The 27,927-nt window shown below is 40.1% G+C and overlaps 1 protein-coding gene across 1 annotated transcript; it reads left to right on the forward strand.

Moving 5' to 3' along the window:
* Positions 1 to 597: 597 nt before the first annotated feature.
* On the forward strand, positions 598 to 14,570 carry LOC119732852 (fibroblast growth factor receptor 1-like). The gene is made up of 12 exons (XM_038206455.1): positions 598 to 642; positions 748 to 921; positions 1,624 to 1,901; positions 4,135 to 4,229; positions 4,629 to 4,871; positions 6,242 to 6,352; positions 6,647 to 6,834; positions 7,952 to 8,074; positions 8,251 to 8,362; positions 9,678 to 9,774; positions 13,572 to 13,671; positions 14,493 to 14,570. The coding sequence occupies exons 1-12, from the start codon at positions 598 to 600 to the stop codon at positions 14,568 to 14,570; spliced, it is 1,644 nt and encodes a 547-aa protein (XP_038062383.1).
* Positions 14,571 to 27,927: the final 13,357 nt, after the last annotated feature.

Genomic DNA, 27,927 nt, shown 5'->3' on the forward strand with positions numbered 1-27,927 from the left:
TCAACATTGAGAGGGTTAAATTTTGTCAAAATATGATTTTCATTTTTTGTCATGGATGACATCTTTAGTACCTGCAGTTTCAGGTTTCATTCACAGAAATGTTGATTTTGTTGAACAAAGTGGAAAAACAACAATTTTATGTGCATCGTTCTGTTGTTCTACAACAAAGCCAGCTATTTCAAAGCCTATTTCTCTCAGTTGTTTAATTTGAACTCCAAGGAAGTAATTAACGTGCAAATACGTCATATCTCCAGAACGGGAGGGGCTATGGAGCTCTGTTATATACCAAATGAAAGCTTACATTGTGGGCTTTCCTTTCTAACTTTATTAGGGTCTTGGTTGCAGACAAAGGCGGTAACATGGTCATCGACACAGCTGGCCAAGAACAGATCATCAGAAACTGGTTTCAAAGCAAGTTTGACAAGGACGATGAAGCTATAATTGAAGAATTTCCACAACGGATGATGAGCAAGCCCTTCACCAGGATATAAGTCGAAAAGGCGATCCAATCACCTAAAATTGCAAAAGTGCTGGTCAGTGCCGAGTTGCTGAAGTATGGACCCGAGATGATTGCTCAAGAAATTGCCAGAACTCTGAATGAAACCGCTAGCACTGGCATCTACCCTGACAACATCAAAGAAGGTATTCTCGTTTCTCTTCCTAAGCCAAAGGGACCCCCAATAAACATAAGGCCAATCGTTTTTCTGACAATTTTCTGGAAAATAATGGCCATTTTGTTTGACGAAGAGAATCGCCGACAGATTAGACGACCACATACCAGTTTCCCAAGCACCCTATCAACACGGCAGAGGCACCACTGAGCAGGTCTTTGCCTTAATGATCTCAGCAGAGAAAGCCATCACAGCCGATAGCTATGAACTTCACCCACTGCTGCTCGACATGTCAAAGGCTTTTGACTCGGTGAGGATCTCAAAGAGATGCTGAAGCAAGACGAACTCAACCTACTGGCAATATTGCTTAGAGACGTTCGATTACAAGTGGAAACTGTCTTGGTAAGCCCTTTAAAACCAACATCGGCGTGCCTCAAGGAGACAACTTGACCTGGAAACACCCGAGACACCATTCACTCTTCAGGATCACATTTACTGCACGCAGACACAGTCCCAAATCACTTCCTGTAGCACTAGAGAACCCCAGCTACGCTATTTGTCCGCCAGTATACTTTGAGATGGGGTTACATTATGCCGATGACATCACTTGGGCAAGTAACAATATCCACCCGATAGCAACTGTGGAGAGGAAGGCACCCGAGGTACTAAAAGAGCGAATCCTCATAGTAAACACGTCTAAGACAGAGAAACACCTCATCAGTAGAAACGGAAGCAACACCAGTTGGAAGAAATGCAAATACTTGGGATCTTTTCTCGACACTGAGCAAGATATTACCAGGAGGAAAATACTTTTGATGGCATCTTTCAACAAATTCAGGAATGTCTCCAACAGTGATGCAATGTCTAATACGAAACTCAAAACATTCCGCGCCTATGCATAGCATCTGCATTTATATACAACAGTGAACTATGGACAGTGACTAAGTCACTAGAAGAGAACATTGATGCATTTCACAGAAGGCTCTTGCGTTCAATCCTTGGTATAAAATAGCCCAAGAAGGTCACCAATAAAGAACTATACAGGAGAACCAACGAGATCCCTTGGAGTACTGCCATTACCCGAAGACGTCTTAGTTGGACAGGCCATCTGCTGAGAAAATCAGAAGAAACTCCTGCCGAGCAAGCACTTCTAGAGGCTATCCGCAAGAACAAGCTGCCAAGAGGTGGACAACGAACCACGTTGCTGAAGAGAGTAAACAAGGACCTGACAACCACGGGGGTCAACATCAAAGATCGACACACCTGGCACGTGGCATCCGACAGGGAGCAGTGAAGGACACTTACAGAGTGCGCAATGTCAGATCAACTTGACGAATGCGCCTACATGACGTGCCGTAGCGTGAATATCCGACTCCATGAAATATAGACTCATTGGTAGTATTGCGCATGCTTAAGTACGATAAGATGCTATTTTTTTCGTAGGATCGTTATGGGAGAATGACCTGTCACGTGCGAGGGATAAACCAAAAATGGGGAAAAGGAGTCCGATTTTCATAAGAGTCAGATTTTCATATGACACTGGATACGTGCGTGGGACTTGACTAAAGGCTAATTGAATACCGGGTGTAGTGTCACCAACCTCAAATTTGAACAAAACGACATGTTTTTGTCCCCTCAACAATCGCAATAAATTACAAATAAATACATTGTAATACAATGAAGCATTTTCACAAAGGGGCGAATTTCAGGCGTGTTCTATGAAGCGTTTTCTAGGAGGGGCGATTTTTAAGGCGCACGTGCAGTGGGGCAAAATCTGCGCGTACGTACACAAAATGTAATATGACTGGGAGTGCAGTAAGGCGAAAAATTTCTCGTTTTTCGTTTTCACGGACAGCCACTTCTCTTAATTTGATTAATTCTTTAAAACAAATCTACCTATTTTTCTTAAAGTTTGCTACATTTAGAAAGATAAGAATCAATTCTTTCCTATGATACCTCTAGAATTCTTTCCTATGATCTTGTATATTCTGTGAATCTTTACGTTTCAACTTGTTAAATGAATCAAAGGACCAACATTAACCGCGATTTTCTCGAATGTTTGTTTAGACAGTGAAATATTGAATTTGCCTCCTCGTGAAGACGGCGATGATGTGTTGCTTTTGACGACAGAAGGTGTAAGTGAAAGCACCAGTACTAGGCCCACTGATTCCTCGAGGAAGAGTGGTAAGTTCTGCAGTATTCCAACAGAATTACACCAGATTACTTCACTAAATTGAAATTTTATGTTTCAACTGATCTGCCTGCAAAAGTACAGTTGCACACGTTTAACTTACTGTGATCAACGTTTAATACAGTTATACTACTAGCCTTTGAGTGAGTCCACAAGATGTACTGATTGATGACGAAAACTGAGGGTAGCTTTTATTGCTCTTGCAGGTTCTTCACCTGTAGGCATCATTGTGGGATCTGTAGTGGCAGCCATCGTTACTGTGGCCGTCGTTGGTGGTCTTGTTTTTGTCGTGTGGATGCGTCGTCATAAACACAAATGGACAGAAACCGGTGTAAAAGAATATGTGTAAGTGAAAAAGGGCTACATTCAGTCAAAGGTCGGTCTTTTTATACATTATGTGTTGTTAGTTTTTTATTCATTGGTTTTAAACATGTAAATTAATGCTTCAGGTAAAATAGCTTTGGGAGGATCTGTGCACACATAAGTAGATTTTTTTGAAGATGTCTGTCTTTTTATACATCGTGTGTCGTCAGTTTATATTTCATTACATTCATATGCATATTTGTGGTTTTTTTTGTAATATGAAGATTAATATTTATGCTTCTGGTAATTGCTTGGGGAGGGATGACTTTTCAAATTAATGTGATATTTTTGTGAATGTGTATTTTTTATGTTAATCATTTTGCTGTGTTTATTGTCTTTTATGTGTGATGGGACCCTTGGCTGACCTGTGGATTCCGATGAATGGGCCACCCAGTTGAAAAGAAAAAAAAAAAAAATAAATAAATACAATCACACATGTGAAAGCCATTTGTGAAAGACGACTTTGAACACGTGCCGACTATTAAATTATGTAAATAAACACTTGTTTAGCTTACTACATACAGATACGAGTGGCTTTCTCCTTCTAAGTGGAACGCCGCTATAACGAAACATCGAGGGATCCACAAAACTTGTTCGTAATTGCAATTGTTCGGTATAGCAATTTTAAGCTGCCCTTGATCCGTTACTCACTTTTCAATAAATAGCACCCATCAGAACTTCAGCCTGCACGCCCTGGTATACTGAAAGACAACTTTGAACACGTGCCGAATATTGAATTATCTAATTGTACACAGTTATTGAGCATACTACCTACAACGATGGGTAGTTTTCATTTTCTATTCCTTGGGGGAATAATAGCCACTAGTCGTTCTTCTTTTGATATTTTCAACAACAATGTTCGGTATGTTTTGAACACAAAATCGGGAGCAATAGGGCACTTTCAATCGCTACAGTGACAAAGGGATACATACAACAAGTTATGTTGATGTAACATAATTATCTTTTCAGAAATGACGTTGTATCACAAGGAGCAGACAGTGAGCTCCCACCACTGCCTGTCACTGATCAGTCTTCTCCTGGACTAGATCCCGATCATCCCGACGGTAAGAATCAAAGAGCGAATCCAGTCAAAACAAAAGCAGAGGATAAACTGCATTAGAAAAAAAAGGGTTTCAAAAACCTATACCGGTATATAGTGCAAAATGAAGATTGGTAAATCTTGAATTATCAACTGCCTACACTCTTGGGCAAATTCTTCCCAATAGCTTGACAGTTCTTACCCAATTCAACCCAATATGAGGTAATTTCATACCAATGCTTGGTAAATTACATTGCCCAACAGTGATTTATTAAGCCTTTGTTTATAGAGTTTACCTGTGCATTGGATTAGAAAATCGAATTATTTCTGGTGTGGTCTGACTAGATGAGGATAACAAGTACTTGCAAGATGCATGTCTCAATTTCAATTTTATAATCTAGAAAAACTAATAAATGTGTTTCAGATATTCCTCTGGAACCAATTGCCTCAGCGGTGGTATGCGAAAGTATTTCCAATGAAGACAGCGTTGAGGCATCAAACGACGTGGCGTACGGCAACGTAGGACCGAAACTCTCTTTCTCGAGAGATCTCGTGGTGATCAAGAATGAGCTGGGACGAGGGGAGTTCGGCAGAGTGCTATTGGGAAAGGCACTTGGAATCGTGGAAGCCGGAAAAGAAACAAAGGTTGCCGTCAAAACTGTGAAAGGTTTGTTGTCAAATGTTATTTATCAAATCGGGGCTCTGTGCAGTTGAGAGAATTTTATTTATACTCATTGTGAATGATTTATCTTGAAGACAAAAAAAAGAGATGTATTTAAAAAAAAAAAGGTTGATTAAACACATATGATTGATGACAGCATCAAATTTCCTTTCATTCACTGAGATGTGTACGGTATATCTGTAATACTTTCCCTATGTGTAAGTATTATCTGTCCTTCCAAAAATCCGTCCTTTGAGACAAGTTTCCAATAGATGTTTCCAATAGATTGCTCTGACTACATGTAGTTAGTAGTAGTGGTGGTGGTGGTAGTGGTGGTGGTGGTCTAAATGGTCTGAATGCTATTATAGGGCGACAGATTTTGCTAACTGCGTCCATATTTAGGGCGACACACCTTATTAAGGCGACATATAACTGTCGCCTATTTGTTAAAACGACCCTTCACGATTCATCGTGGTCCAATGAGTAAAAATGCCGAATTTTGTGGAGAAAGGATAAGATAAACTTTGGTTAAGGTGACATTAATTTTAGGTTTGTGCACAAGTCTATGGGAAAGTCGCCCTATTATATCATACAGGATAATTAATATTAGTATTATTATATTTTATTATTAAATTATTACTACTATTACTGTAATAGGGCAACAGGTTTTGCGAACTCTGTCCACAATAGGGCGATACACCTTATTGAGGCGACAAAATAACTGTCGCCCTTTTATGAAAACGACCCTTAGGACAAGGAATTTTGCTGTCGAAAACCATCTAGATCGATTCCTCATGGTCCAATTAGTATAAATACTAAATTTCGTGGAAAAAAAAAACATAAGGTAAACTTGGGTTAGGTGACAGTTTAGGTTTGTGCACAAGTCTATGGGAAAGTCACCCTTTTGCAGCCAAAAGAGTAATTTATTATTATTATTATTATTATTATTCTACGCTACATGCTGTCTATAGCTTCTTTAACACTGATGCAGAGGGACAAGCGCACCAAAAGTCGATCTTTACAATAATATAACCGACAATGGGATTATCGGAAGAGTGTCTTTTCTTCTTGTACAAACTGCTAATCCATGGTATAAGCCTCCTTACTTCGTTAGTATGTGTAGACAGTGTCTTTCCACTGGATATTCCAAACCTTAGGTTGTCTTTGGCTTTGGTCCCTTGGTCCCTGTTTTGTGTAAATCGACCCAAGATAGTTCCCTTCTCTCTCAGAAAGATACAATCTTGTGACATGAGGCCAAGGCTTCTAGTGGCTCCATTTGAGGCATATTGGCTTTCATATAATTCTGGGGTCTGCGATCATAAGGCCGAGGTCTGGAAGCCTCTTATATTTTGATTAACCGCCTCATCAATTTATAGAGGGCGCCGACAGACACGCCAAGAACGAGCTTCTGGCCGAGTTGCAGGTGATGAAAACAGTCGGCTCTCATCCAAACGTGGTCAAGCTGCTGGGATTTTGTGCAGAAAAAGGTATATCACTATACTCTTTAATGAAAATTCACTCTTACCGAAAACTCCGATTCCATTTTACTAAAACTAGGGACAAGACGAAGGCTGAAACTCATCATTTCGAGAACACCATCGTAGGCTTACAGTTTCCACTCCCGTTTCCATTGGAGTGTTTCCCTTTCAGAGTATTGGAGTGATATGCACCCTGAGCCGTTCTGTCCTCGTTTTGCTTACGCTTTGGAAGAGAGTATGATTATAGGCAGCTACACAAAATAAAGTGTGGACGGCTTGAGTAATTTCTGTGATTTATTCTAGATCCCATTTACGTGATCGTCGAGTACCTTGCTAAGGGTGACCTGAAGAGTGTTCTGATGGAGTATCGAGACAAGGATCCAGGGACAGGTTACGCCAACGTACCCGGCTTGAGCAAATCACTGTCTAGGACATTAATCAAGTTTGCCAGGGATGTCGCAAATGGAATGGCTTACATATCCTCACAAAAGGTAAAATAAATAGTTCACACACACACACACAGACACACCCAGACTTGTTTCACATACCTTGTGTGGACTTTCCTTTCTTTTCGTGTAGTTAAGGAACACCAGTGGAAAAACTCATTTTTCTCAAACTGTGAAAACTCTTTCAACCCAATTTTTTTTCTATGATTCCCTTTAGTGTTTCTCTTCATTCTGCTACGGATAAACCTAACCCAAAAATGCCTCTAAACCTGTTTTCCAGAAATGGGGAAACACTGTGTGGACGTGGGCAAGTCCACACAACGTCGGTGCTACCTACATTATGTGGACGTGTTTTGTTCGGAAGTCCACACTGCGTATGTAAGACAAGCTCACACGGTTATTGAAATATAAATTATAGAAACACAGTTGGCCCATCCATTAAGCCACGCCCACTGCGCATGTGAACTCCAATGCCACACCAATCGCGCATGTGGTTCGTCAAAATCACTGCTTAAAGGATCGATATATAGTTTTTCCGAGTGAAGGTTGGTTCATCCTCGGCGGGAAAGTGAACGCAAACGCAAACGCAAATTTGTGACGTCAGGGACACTACGCTGAGAATTCGCAAAAGTTAAACACATTTTCAACTCCGGCAAATATCGCAGTGAATGTTTCGTGACGTCAAATACGAATGAAGTATGAACCGGTCTCGACACCCATAGAGCCTAAGTGGGTGCACGTAAAGGTTCTATGCTTAACTTAAGTTCTAAAGTTTAGTGCATCAGAATTTTGGTGTCGGTATATCGTGGATTTAGGACTCATTGGTAGTATGGCGCATACCTAAGTATGAAAGTAAGGAGAAGGGTCGCTCATGTGAGAGGGTTTAACGAATAATAGGTTGAAGGATTCCGATTTTCATAGGAGTCCGATTTTCATATGACATCGGCAACTATATTGTATTCTTAAGGGCTGTAAAAGTCACAAAAAAGTCAGTCATTCAATGAGATAGGAAGAAAGAGGACCCAAGGACGTAAAGACTGATTCTTTGAGGACAGCAACAAACAATTCTTTCGGCATTTGCTCGTTAGTTTTATTATACACCAACCCGCCGTTTGGTGGGATATATATGCAGATTTTCCCTTGTTTATTATTTTTTTCTCAGTTTGTGCATCGTGACCTTGCCGCTCGTAACGTGTTGGTGGGAGAAGATATGGTTTGTAAAGTGTCTGACTTTGGACTGGCCCGTGACGTTATGAACACCCGCATCTACCATCGAAAATCCCAGGTACCAGACAAAAACTGCAATTTCTATATAGATCGGTTAAAACGACGTCATTAATGTCGAAAATCCCAACGCTGTATGTTTGATACGAGCCGCACAATTGTCAAACGACAGCATTGCAAGATCATAGTTTTAGCTTAACACAGTACCAACATAGCTCTTGAAAACTCTTTCTGCAGTGTCCTCTTCCCATTCGCTGGATGGCATTGGAATGCATTGTTCACGATGTGTACACAACAAAGAGTGACGTATGGTCATTTGGAATACTGCTATGGGAGATTGTGACACTTGGTAAGTGACAGGACTGGAACATCAAATTTAGTGTGTATGTGTGTGGGTGTGAGTGGGTGTGAGTTTGTCTTACATTCCCTATGTGGACTTGTGAACAAGAGATGTCCACATAATGCAGGTTGTGTTGACGTTATGTGGACTAAGCCGTGTCCACATAAGGTTTTGCCCTTTCTGGAAAACAGGTTTAGAGGCATTTTTGGGTTAGGTTTATCCGTAGCAGAATGAAGAGAAACACTATAAGGAATCATAGAAAAAAAATTGGGTTAAAAGAGTTTGTATAGTTTAAGTAAAGTTATTTTTTGTACCGAGTTTTCTTAACTACACGAAAACAAAGGAATGTCCACACAAAGTATGTAACGTTAACCTGTGGGTGGGTGTGTCTGTGTGTGTGTGTGTGTGTGTGTACAAGTAAACACATTCAAATCTTGGACTCGAACGATAGAGAACAATAGGGTCCACAATTGATTGAGGGTCCACTGGTGTGTGGACAAAAGATATGGGAGGTCTTTCTAAAGTAGTGTAACGAAAATGCAACTCATGCTTTTTTTGTAGCTTGCCTAAGAAACAGTTTGTATTAACAGAGTTTAATGATCGCGAGAAACCTTTACTAATTGATAAATAATTCATAATTACTTGATGATCTGCTTATCATTTCCGTGTTGGAATAACGTTCGCAAGTAACCGTTTAATAATCAAATACTACAGGCTTACACAGATCAATAGGTGACTGACACAAGTCTACTCAAGTTGATATGATTTAGAAAATATCTCAAGTTGATATGATTTAGAATGTCAGTAGTTTATTATAGTAAGAAAGTTATTATAATATTGGTGAAGGACCAATCAAAGTGCCTGTAAGCAAGTGTTTTATGAGAGGCAGGGCGGTTGTTCTATAAGCGCTCTGTGCAATGCGGTATACTGCTGGGTGTTCATTTTGTGACAAATTCTTACCCGATGAAGACGGAAAGCGTTTTACATGCTCGCCGTGTTTGATTACTCTAAGGCACATTAGGAATTCATCTTTGTCGTTTTTAAGAACATTTACTTCATAGTCTATTCTGTTGAGTTTGGGATTTGGGGGATTGAAAAAAAAACATTAAAAATCCTCTAAAGAATGTAGTTGCTAATCCTTGAGCTTTTTTGTCGGCGTATTGTTCACACGGAATTTGACGACTAATATGGGTTGCACAATTAAAGATGTGTTGCGCGTGGAGTAACGTTGCCGCAATAAAGATTTCGGGCCATTTAGGCTTAATTTGTATTCGTCGGTGAGTATCTACCGTCAAATGTTTGAATACATTTAAATGTCTGACAGGTGCACGGCCGTATCCGCTGATGACACCAACGACAATGATAAACGTATTACAGCGGGGCTATCGTATGCCGAGGCCTCGACAATGCAAGAAAAAGCTGTAAGTACTGTCAGCTTATGCGAATGCTCTGAATAATGTGTGTTTCATGTTATTACCCTGTTATAACATGCCTTGCAACTGTGTATTGTGACACGAACTGCACGTTCTGTAAGTAGATGCGTCTTTTAATAAATCATGTGCAAACATGACGGCCCGCATGGCGAACCCCAAATGGCGAGTCCGCACAATATAACGTGATGGCAGCGGTGGTTGACTCAGAATAAAATAGCCGTCATTTTGCATTCCACTTTTCACATCAATAAGTGACATTTAAGCTACAACTAACGTCCGAACTTTTGTGAGTTTCACGCACGGGAATTGACCAACACCGCGATGGCGCAGTCCCCATCGTTGAGGCCGGTATCCGCCGCTCCGCTCATCGGCCGTCTGGAATTCGCAACTACATCGAGCGTCTCGACCTCTATTTTGTTGCAAATGACATCCCTGCGTCGAAAAAACCGGCAGTTTTGCTGAGTGCACTTGGTTCAGTTGTCTACAAAACTGTATAAAGGCCTGGCTGAACCAACTCCTGAGTCACACTACGGCCCGAAGCGTCTAGTTGTAGCAGAGCGAGTCAGATTTTACAAACGCAATCAACACACCGATGAATCCATCGCTCAGTATGAAGTTGCACTACAAAACTTGGCCAGCCCCTGTCAGTTTGGGTTATTTATGAATGCCGCTTTGCATGATCGTCTGATTTGTGGCCTTTGAAGCGAGTACATTCAGAAGCATCTTCTAACAAAGGACAATCTCACTTTCCAGAAAGTCCCGGAAGTTGGGACTTCACACACCCGCTGCTCAAAGGACGCCCAACGCTCATCCGCCCAAGCGCAACGCCCGCCAGGCCAAGTGTCCCAATTGCGGATACGACCCAAGCCATGCAACGTGCCCTGCTAGAGGCCAGCAGTTCAAGTCCTGTCACAAAACTGGACACTTCAGCAAAGTTTGCCGATCCAAGCACAAACACACGCGAGCTGTGACTGCTCCCAATTACTCAGTTTCATCTTCAGATTCTGAAGATGCTTCGTCGGCTCAGTATCGGGCAAAAGCAGTTACACACGTCAGGGCGTCAGAGGTAAACAAACTGCTGTTACATGTTTACCGCACCCCAAGCTCCGTGACACGACCTTGCAATTCACGCCTACAACCCGTTTGTGTGGTTTCTTCGGCGGTAAAGTCAAACTGAGAGGGCAGAATCGTCTATCCTGTTAAGTCAAGGGCAAGTACCATGTTCCGACTTTTCTTGGTATTGATGATGGTGAGCCAGTTTTGGGAAAACATGCCTGTGTGTCCCTAAACCTGGTGCAGCGTGTGTACACCTTGATCAATGACAGCAGTGTTTTCGACTGCATTGCCCCTGCATCCAAAGCTCAAGAAAGAACCGGAAAAATGGAGAAACATGGGATCATCTCGCGCATCACAAAGCCTACTGATTGGTGCGACCCGATTGTGATTCCTCCCAAGAAAAATGGGGACATCAGGATCTGCGTTGATCTGCGAATGCTGAACAAAGCCATGGCCAGAGAGCACTTCACCATACCTACCTTGCAAGAAGTACTGGGTAAAATTGCCAGTGCCCAGCTGTTCTCCATCCTAGATGCCAAGCATGGGTTTTGGCAAATTCCTCTCCATCCTGACAGCCAGAAGCTGATCACATTTATCACAACGTTTGGCAGCTTCTGCTTCAACGCTTGCCATTTGGCATAACGTCAGCACACAAGCTGTACCAGAGAATCATGAGTGATCTGCTGGTAAATCTCCCAGGGGCCGTTGTCTACATGGACGATGTTCTCGTCACGGGCGCTACACAACAGGAACATGACGCACGTCTTTGAAATGTTTTCAAAATCCCCTAAGGAGCTGGGTTGGGGCTAAACAAAGACAATTGCAAAATTGCACAAGAACAGGTGAATTTCCTCGTCCATAAGGAAGGAATTCATCCTGACCCTGCCAACGTAGACGCGTTGCATACTATGACCCAACAAAGCCAACAATGGTCAGTGCTGATAACAGCAGTTACGGCATTGGTGATACATCCTTCAGAAGCAGGAAGACGATTGCTGGAGGCCAGTAGCACACTTGCTCCCGAAGCCTGACACGTGCAGAACAACGTTAAACACAGATCGAAAAGGAGCTACTGGCTCCTGTCTGGTCATGCGAGCGTTTCTACATCTATCTCCGTGGTCTCCGAGTGACGCTCCAGACAACCCACAAACCTCTTGTGTACTTAATCAGCCAGGACTTGTGTAATGCCCCCTTCGTTGCCAGCGACTTCTGATGGGACTTATGAAGTACAACCGCTATGCAGAGTACACCCCGGGTAAGAACCTGGTTGTGGCTGACGCACTCTCACGAGCCCCTCTCCATCGTGACAAAACGACAGAGTCCAATGACGATTTGGAAGACGAGATTGAAGTGCAGTCATCTCTTTCGTCAAAGATGGATGGCTGAAGTACAGAAAGATGTTGAGCCAGAGTTGAGACGGTTCCAGGATGACTAGGACAAGATCATGGTATTCTCACATATGGTCACTGCATTGTGATACCACTGAGCCTGAGATAGCAAACGTTGTAGAGAATCCATGAGGGTCGTCAATGCATCTCGAAAAGCCGTCTCCGAGCCAATCAAGCTGTTTGTTTGCCTGGCATGAGTACCGACATAGCTCAGTATGTCCAGTCTTGCCCCCATTACCAGGATATGCAACCATCACAACGAGCCGAGCCCCTGTTGTCTACACAACTACCACAGAGACCATGGCAGCAAATTGCCTGTGACATAGCTGAGGTGAAGGGGAAGATGTACCTTGTGGTAGTAGACTACTATTCTCGATGGATAGAGTTGCATCACCTCCAATCGACAACAGCCAAATCCGTGATTAACTTCATGAAGGCGACATTCGCTAGTGGTGACTGACAACGGTCCACAATTTCTAGGCGAATTCGACCAATTCTATCGTCAGTACAGCTTTCCCAAGTTATTACCCACAGGCCAACGGGCAAGAAGAGAAAGCTGTTCACATCGCCAAGAGACTGTTGAGTCAAGCTGATCCAGTCCATGCCCTTATGATGTACAGGTCAACTCCTTTGCCTAGCCTCGGTCAGAGTCCAGCGAATCTCCTTATGGGAAGGGAGATACGCACAACACCTTGCCTCGCAATCTCCAGCCCAAGAAGATCAACTACGACAAGCGAAAGGCTGCAGACAATGTCAACAAGATGAAGAGAAGACAAAACTTTAACAAAAGACATGGATCAAGAGACCTGGATGAATTGACACCTGGAGACAAGGTCAAGATCCGAATCAAAGGAAACTTGATCCCAGAAGGTGAAGTTGTACGCAATGCTGGTACTCCGCGGTCCTACATCATCTGCATCAACGGCACCCAGTACCGTCGAAACAGACGTCACATCATCCTGCTGTCCAAATCAACACCAGATCCAATCCTAGGCATCGCGTTACCATCTAAGGATCCCCCACTCGAGTTACCAGAGCACCAGTTTGGCACAAAGACTACATCATGTCTTTACACATGCCTTGTTTAACAGTGCATTCAGTTCATCAAAATCAATAATTAGTGTTTTGATTTTTATCCAATCAATCAGAATCAATCAGAGAAAAAGAACCAACACTTTGACTTACAATTTCCGTTAACTTTTAATGGACACTGAACTGCAACAACATGTTACCTCAATTTTGAAGACAGGAATTCGAGAGTAGACATTGGAGATTGAAAGAATGAGTGTCCTTTACGTCTTTATTTATTACACGATTAGCATAATATGTTTCATGTTTCAGGTATAAAATGATGCGCAGCTGTTGGCAGGAGATTCCCAAGGATCGACCCAGCTTTCAGAGTCTGTATTGGCAATTTGCCGATATGGCGTCTAAAGATGAGGCAAGTGACACAATTTTAAAAAGTGTTTTAACACCAGCAGAAAGACTGGACGTTTGTCTCAGTTGCCACATGATTTGGTTTGATATAACACTATTAAATAGCCAGATATTTGCTAGCAGAAATACAATGCAGTACTGCCCCAACCCAGTGGCGGCTCACAAGGTCGGCGTCTTACTCCGTTGTCCTAGGCATGAAATGACAATGATTAAATATAACACAAATAATATACTCCTGAGCTCATACTAGTACCCATGTATACTATACTTAGGCACTATACCTGAGTGAAGAGAGGCAAGTGCATCGAGGTGAAGTATTAGACCGGTTAGGCCCCCAAAAAGTTCTGCTTCCGATTCCCCTAACTACCCTATTTTGACAGCCCCTACCATATATTTTGGGGAGGCAAAATGAAGAAAAATTACCGAAAACTATCAATTACTACCTTTTACCATTGCTTTCACGCAGGCAGCTTCATATGATCGTACAAAAAAAACCACCCCCCCCCCAAAAAAAAAATTCCCTAACTACCCTATATTCAAATGCAATGTAATCGGAAACAGAACTATTTTTTTTTGGCCCTACAAAAACCACGCTTCTAACAATTTTTGGTCATACCAACAGAATCATGCTGCGTTGGATCTGGCGACAGGTTTTAAGAAGTAAGATACGGGATTTCGTAGTAAACAAGTCAAGTTGCGCCTGTACCACAAACGAAAACTGAATTCTTATAACACCTACAATAACTTAAACTGGTGAACACACATCACTGTTAACATAAAGGTGCCAGTCATACAATAATATATTTTTCTGTCAATACTTAACAGGATTACCTCACCATGAAGAACCTGGATGAAAGGATTTACAAAGTGAAAGGCGCCGACGGCATGAACGAGAAACTGTGAGAAAATCTCGCAGAAAATGACTCATGAAAGTGTTTCACCAATTACCAAACAAGGATGAAATTGTACAGGAGGGAGACTAAACAACTTGCATATCTAATCGACTAACAACGCTCTATCATAACATGGAATCAGAAAATGTAATTTAGAAATATCTTGTCCTGTGTTACAGGATGTATATGCATGGTGTCGATTTACTACAGGCATACAGGGCGAGTTAAAAAAAGTGTCCTTGTCTTCCCCAACAACTGGACAGATTACCAGTTTATAAGCTCTGGCAGAAGGTACTTCATGTCACCCGGTAGTCGGTCGGTCGGTTGCATTTGTAAGCTCTGGCAGAGATCATTTGATCGATTTCATGCAAGACTGTCTGGCAAGACTTCCTGCAACGCTGCCAGAGCTTATTGTTCACTCGTACTTGCGCTGTACAACATATTCCTCGAACAAGGTGCACGCCATTTAGTGTAGAGGTTGGACGAAACCAAAAGGAGGAAATGCTCCCAAAATTGACCAAAAGTATGGTGTTCCATATGTGCCGTCGGCATCGCATTTTTCGCAAGAGCTTATTATCGAAACGCACTCATTTCTCTTCAGCCAACATTCGGTCCTATATTCAGCCATGCATTAAGAAATCCCGGCCTCTCTTTATAACTATCCACAAACACAACCAACACGTTGTTTATATCATGTTATTTTAAGAGTATATATTTACCTAAGGACCAGCACACTGCTAGACAGAACATTTCAAAATAGCCATGACATTGCCACAGTTCACTGCTGTCTAAAGAGTCTTTATGGTCAGACCGTTTTATGAAACAGGTATAACGTACAAAACACGAAACGTCAAATTGAACAACAGTTTTCGAAGGTAAGGGCAACCTAACGCTCGGCCAGGGCGCAGAACCGTTGTAAAATACGGACAAAGTGACACAAGGAAGAACATGAACAGGACAGCAAAAATGTAAAAAGAAATCTGTATTTTAAATATTCAAGTTTAATTAATGTAATTCCGTTTAATTGATATCCTGTTTCTATATATTTACTTCATTGTCTGGATGCCCATTGTTGCTATTGTGTTGAGTCATAATCTAAACATTGTGTTCGTTGTGTTTTGGGTTAGTCACAAACAAAGGCCCTGACCCTTTTCATGCAAGACTAAATATCAGTGAAACTTGCACTGACTGTGTTCAAAACCGGTACCCTGTCCCATTTTTGTGCAAGACAAGGACTTATCTAAATGGACATTTTTATTGGACATTTTTTATTGGTAAATAGACATTCGCCGTGGCTTTCCTGTACAAATATTATGCGTAAGTTATATCAGAATAAGGGTCACTGTGCGAGTTCTTTGTATATCTTGAATAAAAATGAAACGATGGTTTGAGGATTGTCTGAGTGGCTACACAACTGTAAAATCAACAACAGAACACTTTGTCTTTGTAATATTTCTGGTTTAGCTTAGTATAAACAAAACTCGGAAATAAGTAGTAGGGAGTTATCTTTAATTTCATGCAGTATCGTGCAGATACTGCATGGATTTAACAATTGCTGAAATCGATTTTAATTATGCCTTTGTATCAAAAACCAATAGTATACTACGGCGAAACGCATTAAATAATGTAATAAGATGTTGTTAAGATATTTTCATTCGTGTAATATGTTCAGACATATGAGACACCGTTGTGTGGTTTTGTAATTACTTCAAGCGAATCTTCTGCACTGTAAAAAGTTGGCCAAAATGGGTTAATTATCCGACCAACGATTGGCGAATAGTTAACACGTTCACCTATTGGGCAAATGTGCTCATACATATTACGTTGTTTATATTTTTTGCCCAACAAATTATTTGCCCAATATTTTTAGTGTGGCATTTTTTTGGTGATGACAACAGAGGGCGGTAGATACCTTCTACAATTAATGAGAAACACCAGCTGATCATTACATATAATGACTGGTCCGTCTACTTTTTTATGTCTTAGTTGTCTTGGATGCTTCAAAAAACACCTAAAAAACCGATGTTTTTATTGATTTCTGTTTTCTCTCGTATGTTTATATTTTTCTAAAGCAACAATTTAACCAAGTGTCTAAGCGAAATGCTATTACTTTCTTAATAATCAAAATTAGACATTTGACAAAAGAAACTTCACTCCACTTTTTCTCGTGTTTACGTAGCGCAAAAGGGTTTGTTTCTACTTCGTGAGAACGTAAGTTGTTTGTAACGCCCGTACAATGTTCGCCAAGAAAAATGACCACAAATATCACCTTGGTATACGGATTTAAACCAAGGATCTCAGTGCTAAGCCATTGCATAAATTGAAGACCAGTCCTATCTTTTTTTAATCCTTTAAACAAAAGGAGCACTGGGCTTTGGTTTCAGTGTCAATTTGAAATTCGTCTAAAGAAGGGTCAGGGTTGATACATTGGTTTATTACACGCACTAGAAAACATGGCAACCTATAACACTACGTGTAGGTCCATGTGTGTTTTGATTATAGAGTAAATGAATATTCCATCTACTGGAGACATAATGAACAGACATAAATAAAACCAAAATAGCATTGAAGAAAAAGTGTTTAACCGACAGAACTAGGCAATGTGAATTAACTTACAAACTTGTAATCACCTGAACGTTATATGTGGTGATTAGTATTGAATTATCATTAACAGTCTACACATGTTTAATTATAGAAACTGTTAGTCAAGATACCAGTTTATTAATTTAATTAAAAAGCAATACTTGGAATGCATGCTAAATTGATTTAATAATTCCTCTAAACAAATACAAATGTATATATTAGCATTAACTCTAGGGTTAGTAATTTTGTAAATATTAATAAGTATGTGTGCGAAATTCATCGCATGGCCCCATTGACCTGAAACCACGACAACCTTTTACACCATGTTGTTTTCGGTGGTTTTTTTTCTGGGTTTTTTTTTTTTAGAGATTTCACCTTCAATATGGTATTTTAGCATGGGGTAACACCTACCCAACCTTTATCAATAAATTGTATATTATGCAAAAGAAAACACTTAGGATAATGAATAACTCCAGATATACAGAACATTCAGCACCACTGTTTAGTAAATACAAAACCTTATCTGTTTTTTACTTGTATAAATACCATCTTGGGGTATTAATGTATAAATTCAAAACAAACAAATTACCCAAAACTATACATTCGCTATTTAACAAAAACTCAGATATCCATTCTCATAATACAAGGTCAGCCTCAAACCTTCGTCTCCATAAAGCTAGAACATCTCTTTACTTATCGACTGTCAGAAACCAGGGACCTCTATTGTGGAACCACCTCAAACCAATGACTATCGTTAGATCAATGAAAAACTTCAAAAACTACATACAAAAAGTTGCTACTGACAAATTATACTGATAATTAAGTATCCCAATAAATTGCATATTCATCTCACCTCACATATTGTTGAAAAATATAGTATTGTTTAATAATTCCTTGGCCACTTTTTGCTTCTTTTCCCCCTCATCCCTTACCTGTTTTGTAATGAATAAATTGATTTATTCCTTGTAATGTATGGACGTAGGAAAGTACTGTGTAGGCCTATGTATATTCATACGAATGTGAATTTTTTTTTTGCTGTTAATTTTATTTCTTTTCGATTTTATTAGTATAAGTGTATTACCTAATAGAATTCAGCCTATTGTATGTACATATTAATTTATTAGCTTATTTTGTAATTATGGGGTCCAGGTCTTGTACAAGCATATGCTTTTTACCTGGATCCCTCGTATCATTGTTTGTCATTCTTTATATAGTTTCCTGATTATTATGTTGTTGTGCTATGAGATGAAAAAATAACCATAACCATAACCAACCATAACCATAACCATTTGTCAGCTAGAGAATACAGTGAGCAGACACATCTTCCTCCCCCCCCCCCCCAAAAAAAAGAAACAAAAATAATGAAAAATATATATATATAGGAGAAAAACGTTCAGAAACAAGAACTGGGGATTAATATACTTTTACTTATCAACTAATAATCAGCTTCTCTTAATCTGTAGTGATGAGTATTGAGTTATCAATTAAGATCTACAAGTATTTTAATGATAGAAAATGATAGTCAAGATACATATACTTGGAATGCATACTTAAAATAGTAAGTAATTGCTCTCAGCATAATATTAAATATGTAGTTATATGCATTACCCTAGATTGCACATTTGGGAGACATCCCCATAGACTTGTGCAAACTTTTTTTAAAACTTAAATGTGCCCTAACCCAATATTCCCTTGTCCTTTTTCTACGAATCTCGGTATGTTTACTATAATTAGACCACGAGCAACAAATATAATCTAATTGCAACGGTAAACATTGCCTCTAAAGGGGGGCTGTGATATTATGGAGACATGAAAATGTCTCCTTAATGACCGATGTCTTCCATCGTGCAAAATATTACGATAGTTAACGTGTCTCCTTATTGGTACCTTTACACGTATAAGTATACGCATATAAGAATATGTTTGTGTATAAGCTTTACTGAATGGCCCATTCGCCAGTAATTACTAAGCAAAATATATATGAAATGTAGCGTTAATACTGTTCGCATATAATACACGTTTTGTGTATGAAATGTACTGTATGCCCCTGTCCCAGAATGAAGCTACACTTACTAATCTTCGCACATATTAATATGCGAATATGTTTGTGCGCAAAATCATTACATTGCCCAATTCTTCTAAAACCATGATCCATATTGCACTACTTTTTTTAGAGACGTTAAAGAATTTGTGAGCTAAGGAAGACATGGTGAACAGACATGCACCCAAAAAAACAAATATAAATAAATATAAAACATAATTGGAGAAAAAAAGTTGAGCAGACAGAACGAGTAAATGTGAATATGCATGTAGTTATAAACTTGAAATCAGCTTTTCTTATAGTTAGTAGTTTTGAGCTATATTTTAAAGTCTACAAGTATTTTAAGTATTGAAAATGATAACCAAGTTATTAATTGCATAACTTAATTAAAAGTATATACTCAAAAAGCATGATAAAATCAATGAGTAATTACTCTAAGCATAATTATAAATATATAGTGTAATATATAAGTGTACGCATTTAGGAATATGTTTGTGTATGAGATTGACTGCATGGCCCATTCGCCAGTAATTACTCTAAGCAAATATGTATCAAATGTAGAGTTCTTAATGTCTGCATGCAATTAGCGTTTTGCGTATGAATTTTACTGTATGCCCTTGCACCAGAGTAAATCTAGAGTTACTTGCAAATATTAATGTTTGTATGTGAAGTTCACGGCATGGTCCCAATCGCCTTAAACCATGGAAACCTATGACAATATTTTTTTTAACACGTTGATGAATTTGTAAGCCAAAGACAGACACCCCCTCCCCCAGCAAAACAATGGAGTAAAGAGTTTAGCAGACAGAACAAGGGAATGTGAATGTATCCATGTAATTGTAAACTTGTAATGAGCATTTTTTTGATATGTAGTGATTAGTATTGAAAGTATTAAATCGTAGATATTGATAGTCAACACGCTTATTTGATAATTTGATGAAACAGCATATTCTCGGAATGTATGCTACAGTTTCTGAGTAATTAATATGAGCATAATATTAAATATATAGTTATAAGTGAACGCATATAAGAATGTTTGTGTATGAAATTAACCGCATTGCCGAAGACTTGGCAACGTATAACAATATGTATAACTTTTTTTAAAGAACTTCATTATTTTCAAGCAACTCGAAACATATTGAGCAGATACAGTGCGTGCGGAATTAATAATTACTCTGAATATACAGTCAATGTTATATTTATCTTCAAGAACTACAGCTTCATGCGTATAAATTAGCTTGTTGGCCGACATCAGTTGTTTTAATGGGTTTAATTGTTTTAAAGAATATGATCCCGGTTTCAGCGTCCCATTATTTGTTTTAAGATATTGCTGATTATTGAAAAACTACACCATTTGGTATAGTTTTTTAGTGTCGCCAGCTGTTTTGAAACATTCGAGATTAGTATAATTAAACAGTTTTGCGGGGGTAAGTATTCACAAATGGGGTAATGGGAAGGGTTCTGCGTGTGCACAAATCTAAGGTACCCTATGATGTTTGCATATAATAGTATGTCTGAGTGTGAAATCAATTGCATCATGCATGTGCAGATTCGCTGAAAACCGTGATAGCTATATATAACGCTTTTTGAAGAAGTGTATGAATAAGCCTTTTCGGAGTTCCAACTGCGCATTCGTAACCTGTGACAACGCGCATTATTTGTCTCAAATGGCCTTTGACAACATCGCGCCACTGACTTTACAAAAGGCTGTTTGTGCATTGTGGGTACTGTCAAAGGGCATTTGAGACAAACAATGTGCGTTGTCACAGATTACGGATGCGCGCAGTTGGAACTCCGAAAAGGCTTATTGTTATTTAGCGTTTTTGAGCAAATCATTGTAGATGATAAACAGCGCATGAATTGAATCTTCTTGTGTGCTTAAAAGTGTGGATTTCTAAACGTGTGCTATGTTTGCCCCTTACAATACGTTTTTATATTTTCAAGAGGAAGAACATTCCAAACTGTTTAAAAATAAACTGAACAACTCACAGGTGAATCCATCACAACGAAAACGCTCAGATATGTGAATTATTACATGAATTAGATGCGCACATAATCTTAATGCCACAGAAAATGGTTATTGAAATGGTCTGTAGTGCGTGTACGTAGGCTGATCCAGCAAGCAAAACGTTTGTAATGGGCCTAAAATTGACGGTCATTATAGAGGTACCATGAAACATGATTTGAAACGGCATTGGCTTATTGTAAATATTTTGCTTATGATGACCAATTCATTTCATTATCAACAACGTATCAACATTTTAGTGATTTTGTATACCTGGCAACGGCAGGCTATTTCATCGTACGTCACAGTCTATTACCTGATAAACCTAATACAAAAAGAATGATTAATGTTCATGTAATACATTCGTACCTACATGCCAACTTTAAACCTTTATGACTTTCAACCCATATTTATATGACTTTATATTCGTCAAAACAGATTAACTCAGCATGACCACATAACAACACAACTCTCCAAAGTGTTTGAGACACACATTTGATTAAAGCTTGTTTTATCATCTTTTATTTTCTGATCAATAGTTTGGGGATTAAATAATAGTGGACCAGCCAAAGTGGAATATTACATTTTGGACGGCATTCTGTGGTAATAGCAGGCAACCATGTCAGATCAATCAGTCAGAGGATGGAGAAGAAAATGCAGGTGGATGCCACCCTTAATTTTGACCCTAAATATACCTAAGTTGCATAAATTGTTAATCCCTGCAGTGTGATATATTTATTCCCATATCTGGCTATATTTTTATATTGTGTTTTTTGAAAAGTTTATTTTGGTGATTCTAGTTACACCCCCTTACTTCAATAACATTTTCATAAGCATGTAAGTGACGTAATAATCACGAGGACATAGTAACGATCCAAAATGGCTACTATTATACCCAAAATTGCGCACATTTACTTTGTCTCCAGATATCATCAAGTAGTCTTGCCAAACCTCAGTATTGATGAGCTTCAAATTCACCAAGTTGCTTACTGGCACGGTGTTCCTATTAAAACCCTTATGGGAAATCATGTGAACAATGATAACATTGTGGCATTAAGCTCAGCAAACAAAAACGGGGGAAACGAGCTTGATGTTCGTAAACTGGGCTTAAATTAGGAGAAGGGTCGCCTAACGTGGGATACTTGAATAAGTTCAAGGAAACAACCCCCCCCCAAAAAAAAAAAAACATGTTTGTAATAATTATGTCAGTGTCAAAATGTTTTCTTTCCCATTAAATTTTCTTTCTAATCATTTAGAGAATGTCCTTGAACTTTTTCAAGTCTCTGATGTTAGGCAACCCTTCACTAATTAGGCTAATTAACAGACACCTCGTTTTCCCTTTTTTTGTTTGCTGCGCTAAAAGTCACAATGTTATCATTGTTCACATGATTTTCTGTAAGGTTTTAATAGGGTCACAGTGCCAGTGAGCAACTTGGTGAATTTGAAGCTCATCAATACTGATGTTTGGCAAGACTTCTTGAAGATATCTGGAGACAAAGTCAAATGCACCCAACTTTTGGGTATAATAGGAGCCATTTTGGATAGTTACTATATTATTCAGTCGCTTATATGCGTTAGAAAATGTTATTGAAGTAAGGATGTAAAGTAGAATCACCAAAATAAAATTTAAAAAAATCAAAAAAAAAAAGATATACCCAAATAAGGGCAATAATATACTACACGGTAGGTATTAAAGATTTATGCAAATTAGGTATATTTAGGGTCAAAACTAATGGTGGCATCCACCCACATCTTGTTTGTTATGGTTCAAAGAAATGATCTAGCATGGATGCCAGCTATTACCAAAAAATGCCGTGACATTATTCTCCAGGGTACTTTTCCACATTTGGCTGGCCTACTATAATGACTTTAAGAGAACATTCCATCCAAAAATAATCACCCCTAAAAGAAGGCATTTAGCCCATTGTCATGTTGCAAAATGATGTCTGCGCTCCATTGAAAAATAGAGCAATTGTAGGGCAAAAGTTCATCCCAATTTTACAGAAATAAGCTCACCGTCCTGTGCGCGGCTTCCGTCTTTTTTTTCAAACCCTCAAAGACATGGCCAACAGTCAGTTGTGTCACGCGTAGGTGCTCTATTTTCTCGCCCACACAACTGATAGCAACGCGATTGCGAGGCCAGCGAAAGATTGCCGTGAAAAGGGCTTCACAATGAATTTGCAATTTTCATGGAAAACCACAACCGATCAACAACAAAAAATGTTTTAGGTAGTTAAAGACCTACTTCATAAATCTATCGAGGTATTTTTTTTTCTCAAAGAAAGGATTTCGATGCATTTTGACGATAGTATTTCACGGACAAATAAACTAAAAATTAGGTCATGAAATTTCCGGGGTTTTTTTCGAGAACGACGAAAGTCTCCCAAATTTTGAGGTAATCAAACGAAAGAGTGAACTTTCATCTACAAAAAATCTCGTGAACGTGATGTCTTTCATATTTTAAGAATTCGTTGTACACCTGATGTTTCCTACAATTTCCATTTTTCACAACGCGAAAAGATCGTCGCGATTGTAAAGCATAGGGCGACGAACCCAAACACGGTGTGACCTTGTGACTCAAACGCCCACTGATAGGTTGAGCTCGCGCTGAGTATGGCCTGCTTAATATTCATAAGCCATTCATTGCACGAATAGCGCGTACTAAACACAATGTTTGCAGGCCAATGTACGTCGACATACGTTTACACACGTACATTGTGATGGCAAATCATGAAATCTCGCAAAAGTCTTCATTTTTCAAACGGCGATTTGGACCAAACATTAGAAGTCCCCTGCACGTGTTTCACATGAAAATGAAGCGTATACTTTTTTCTATCTACTAAACCTTGCCATTTGTTTGGTTTTTTTTTTAAATCGAAGGTACACCTAAAAACTATCGGCCCTCGATTTTGTTGATAAAAAAAATATAATTTTGTTTGACAGGCCATAACAACACTTATATTTGTCAAAAGCAGCTATTTTTGTTATCAAAAGAAAGCAAACAATTTCAACTTTTCACTTATTTAGCACTTTTTGTGTTTTTCTGTAGTCTCGAATAATTTTTGGGCCATGCGCGCTTGACCTCAGGACGAGAAACTGAGGTCAAACAGGGCTGTGTGCGTGACACGACTACTACTGGCCAACAAAATGCTCTTATATACAGGAGAATTTGAGGGCATACGAATTGGGATTTGGCCGGCGTACGCAATGTCGAGCTTATTTACTGGCCTGCACCCTCCTTAAAACATTGACAGTGATTTTCTTTCTGAATAGTGAGGGCACTTTGCCTATGGTGTTATTTTAGGAAAACACTGTTCACTTTTGGGGGTTTTCTGTCTTAATTGCGGATCCAAGAATTAGCTCATCGAAAACTCTTGTGAGGAATGTTGCTCAGTGACCTACAGACATGTAAGGAAGCAACAAATGACAAAGACAAGAAAATCTAGGACATACAGCAAGATATCAAAAATTCTTAAAACTATTGTATTTTTCACGTCAGTAGTTTCGTAAGCGTATGATTCGAGTGTGTGTTTGTCCTTTTCTTTTCTTTTTATTAATATCATAACAGGCTGTACTCACAAACTCAAGGTTTAATGCAAAGTTGACGCAAAGGTGACGCAATAAAGTAGACTTCTGAAAAGTACAGCTGCTAGAGTTCGCAAGGGGTCTCGACAGAAGCCTTTGATCCATAATCATCGTTCTTGGCTCTGTGAAAATTAGTACAAACAAATAAAATGCAGATAGATTCACATAAGTACTTGTAATAAGGTCGTAAGGTGAATAAATGTCATGCATGTACATGAATGCAAATATCCAAATCCAAAGTGTGGCCAAGCATAGGGTGAAAATGTCTCTTATCAATCGTTAGGGGTCTGCTGTTGACAATAGCGGCCGCTTCCATCATGAGGGTTCTCAGAGATTCATCATTAAGGTGAGAACCCATCTGTTCCATCAGAGACAGGTTCACTCTTCGCACTGAGCGGAATTGCTCAATGACTAGCAGTGGGCACATTCATCTTGAAGTCGATGAAGTTGCAATCCTCCTTGAGTAGAAATTTCTTGACTTGACCAGTATCCATTTCCTTTAGGGCTTCTTCAAACTCTAATCGTGTCCCAACAAAATTGGTACCTTGGTCGCATCTCAGTTGTCTTATTGGTCCTCGAATGGGTATGAATCTACGCAATGCTCTGATAAAGGCATCAGCACTGAGCGCAGTCGTAGTCTCAATGTGGATAGCTCGGGACACCATGCAGGTGAAGAGGACACCATATCTCTTGAGTTCTTTCCGGCCTTCCCTTATATACCATGGCCCGAACAGGTCAACTCCACAATAGGTAAAGGATGGCGCAGGTTCAAGTCTGTCTACTGGTAGGTTTGCCATCTTCTGTTCTTCAACCGGATCGTATAGCTTCCTAGGTACACTTGACGCATTTAGAGATGAAGTGGGAGACGGCAGAGCTGCAGCCAATGATCCAATAGCCGCTCGCTCTGATGACCGGCTACTTCGTGGCAGTGTCGGATTATCAGTTCAGTGATATGATGGTTCCCAGCGAGTATTGCAGGGTGTTTGAAGTTGGGAGGAAGATCGGCTCTCCTGATTCGTCCACCAACACGCATTACACCATCTGCATCGATGAAACGGTCCAGTCTATACAGGCAGCTCGTCTTTCTCACGGCCTTGTTCCGTACTCTGGCTGTTTGTCGATCAACTGCGTTGCTGCAGACATCAAGTGAAGCCAGAATCTTTATTTCACTAGAAAAGGCATGTCTCTGAAAGAGTCGAATGGTCTCAACTTCTGACTGACGGAGCTGCTCAACTGTGGCTGGTTCCTAGAGAGGGATCGCATTCACTCGTAATGTTTTAATTGGGTCAATCCTCTGTGCCTTCTTCACTGAGTGGGCTTTCAGATGGGATTTCAGCTTGAGGAAGGCTGCTACTGCTCTTTTAGCTCTATGCCACTGGGAGAACCTTTCCAAGCGTTCCTACATGGACTGCGTCTGGGTCGAGTGTGTGGAAAATGCCTGGATTTTCTTCACTTCAGGGTCGTCTGGAAAGATAGTCGGACCGGTGGCACAATTCAATCTCGATTGGGCGGAATGTCCCTTTCCCAAAGAAATTCGGGACCATGCAGCCATCTTTACTGATTCACTTATTCGTCCACGCAAAGACCTCTAGAGCTGTCGTCAGCTGGGTTGGCATCCGAGCGTATATGCCTCCACTGGCTCCGTATGGTCCCTGATTATCTGCACCCTGTTCGCCACAAAGTCATGAAATCTACGGGCATCATTGGCTATATATCCTAAGACAACTTGACTGTCTGTCCATACCACTTTGCAGCATTCCTTGTACTCTCTAAAGCAGAACACTCACTCGTACTGACACAACTGCTGCGTTGAGTTCTAAGCGAGGGATTGTGACAGCCTTCAGTGGGCAGACTCTACACTTACCCATCACCAAGACGCAGTGGACTCTTTCTTCACCATTCTGAAGTCGCAGGTAGGAACACTGTGCATATCCATTGATGCTAGCATCCGAAAAGTGGTGAATTTAGATGGATTTCAAGTCTCTGAAGATATCTGGCCAAAAACATCTCGGGACTTTCAGGCTCCGGAGGTGAATTAGGCTGCTTCGCCATTGCTCCCAACGCAATCTCAGCGGATCTGGGAGTGGGTCGTCCAAGTCAACTTGGTCTTTGCAGAGGCAGAGAATTTTTGTTTTCCTACGAATATGACGGGTGCTACCAGGCCCAACGGATCATAAACAGAGCAGACTGTAGATAAGACTCCACGTCTCGTCAGTCGCTGGTCTTTGAGAGTAATGCAGAATTGGAAGGTATCCGATTCAATGCACCACTCCATTCCGAGGGCTCTCTCGACTTCTGAATCATGTTGATAGCTTCTTCTTTGGTTGCAACCGATAGCTATCCGTTTCAGGCCGAAGTTTGCGCATCCAGGAGATGAGATGGCACCGAACAAGTGCACTTTCATGCGAAACACATACATGAGGATCGCCTTCAAAGCTTCCGTTGTCCCACCATAGGAATCTGAGAAAATTGCGATGCTCTGCGTTGACTTTGATTTGGTAAAACATCTCCTCTACGTCGCAATCGAGTGCCACAGGTTCTCTTCTGAATCTGCAGAGTACACCCACAAGGACGTTCGTAAGGCCAGCACCCGATTTCATCAAACTCATCGTAACTTACGATGCATCGCAGCGTTGCGACGCGTCGTATCTCTACGATGCGTCGCAGCTGCGACGCGTCCTGCGATCTATTTCACTAAACACGTCGTAAGTGCGACGCGTCGTAGGTGTATTTATAGCACAACTCGGTGACTGTTTTATGTCTTTAGTCAGCGTTCAGTAAATAGTCGTCTGATATTTAACAAAGAGTCGTCGGATCTCAGCTCGAAATTTGTTAAAACGTAAAACAAAATATAGTACGTATAGCTACTGAAATTTCAACTCTAATATTCCGGTCTAATTCATAATTATTCAATGAATTTTCTATTTACAACTTTACACACATTGCCTCGGTATTATACTCTCTTTAATGTAATGTTTGTGGCATAAAACTTGCTTAGAAATGACTCTTCTTATTTTGCGATGATCACTAGACACGTCGTAACTTGCGACGTGTTTTAAGCCGTTGTCAAGGAACTTACGACGCGTTCAACATATCGCAACTTTCGTGAAATGGAAGATACGACGCGTCGCGAGTTGCGACGTGTTACACATC

The sequence above is a fragment of the Patiria miniata genome, unplaced genomic scaffold (assembly GCF_015706575.1).
Source record: "Patiria miniata isolate m_02_andy unplaced genomic scaffold, ASM1570657v1 HiC_scaffold_25, whole genome shotgun sequence".
Classification (NCBI taxonomy): domain Eukaryota; kingdom Metazoa; phylum Echinodermata; class Asteroidea; order Valvatida; family Asterinidae; genus Patiria; species Patiria miniata.

Excerpts from the sequence above, each read along its gene's own strand:
- LOC119732852 (XM_038206455.1), top strand. The coding sequence starts at position 598 with ATGAAACCGCTAGCACTGGCATCTACCCTGACAACATCAAAGAAG. Across the intron at positions 6,353-6,646 it reads GGGATTTTGTGCAGAAAAAG|ATCCCATTTACGTGATCGTC; the intron begins GTATATCACTAT and ends GATTTATTCTAG. Across the intron at positions 13,672-14,492 it reads ATATGGCGTCTAAAGATGAG|GATTACCTCACCATGAAGAA; the intron begins GCAAGTGACACA and ends AATACTTAACAG.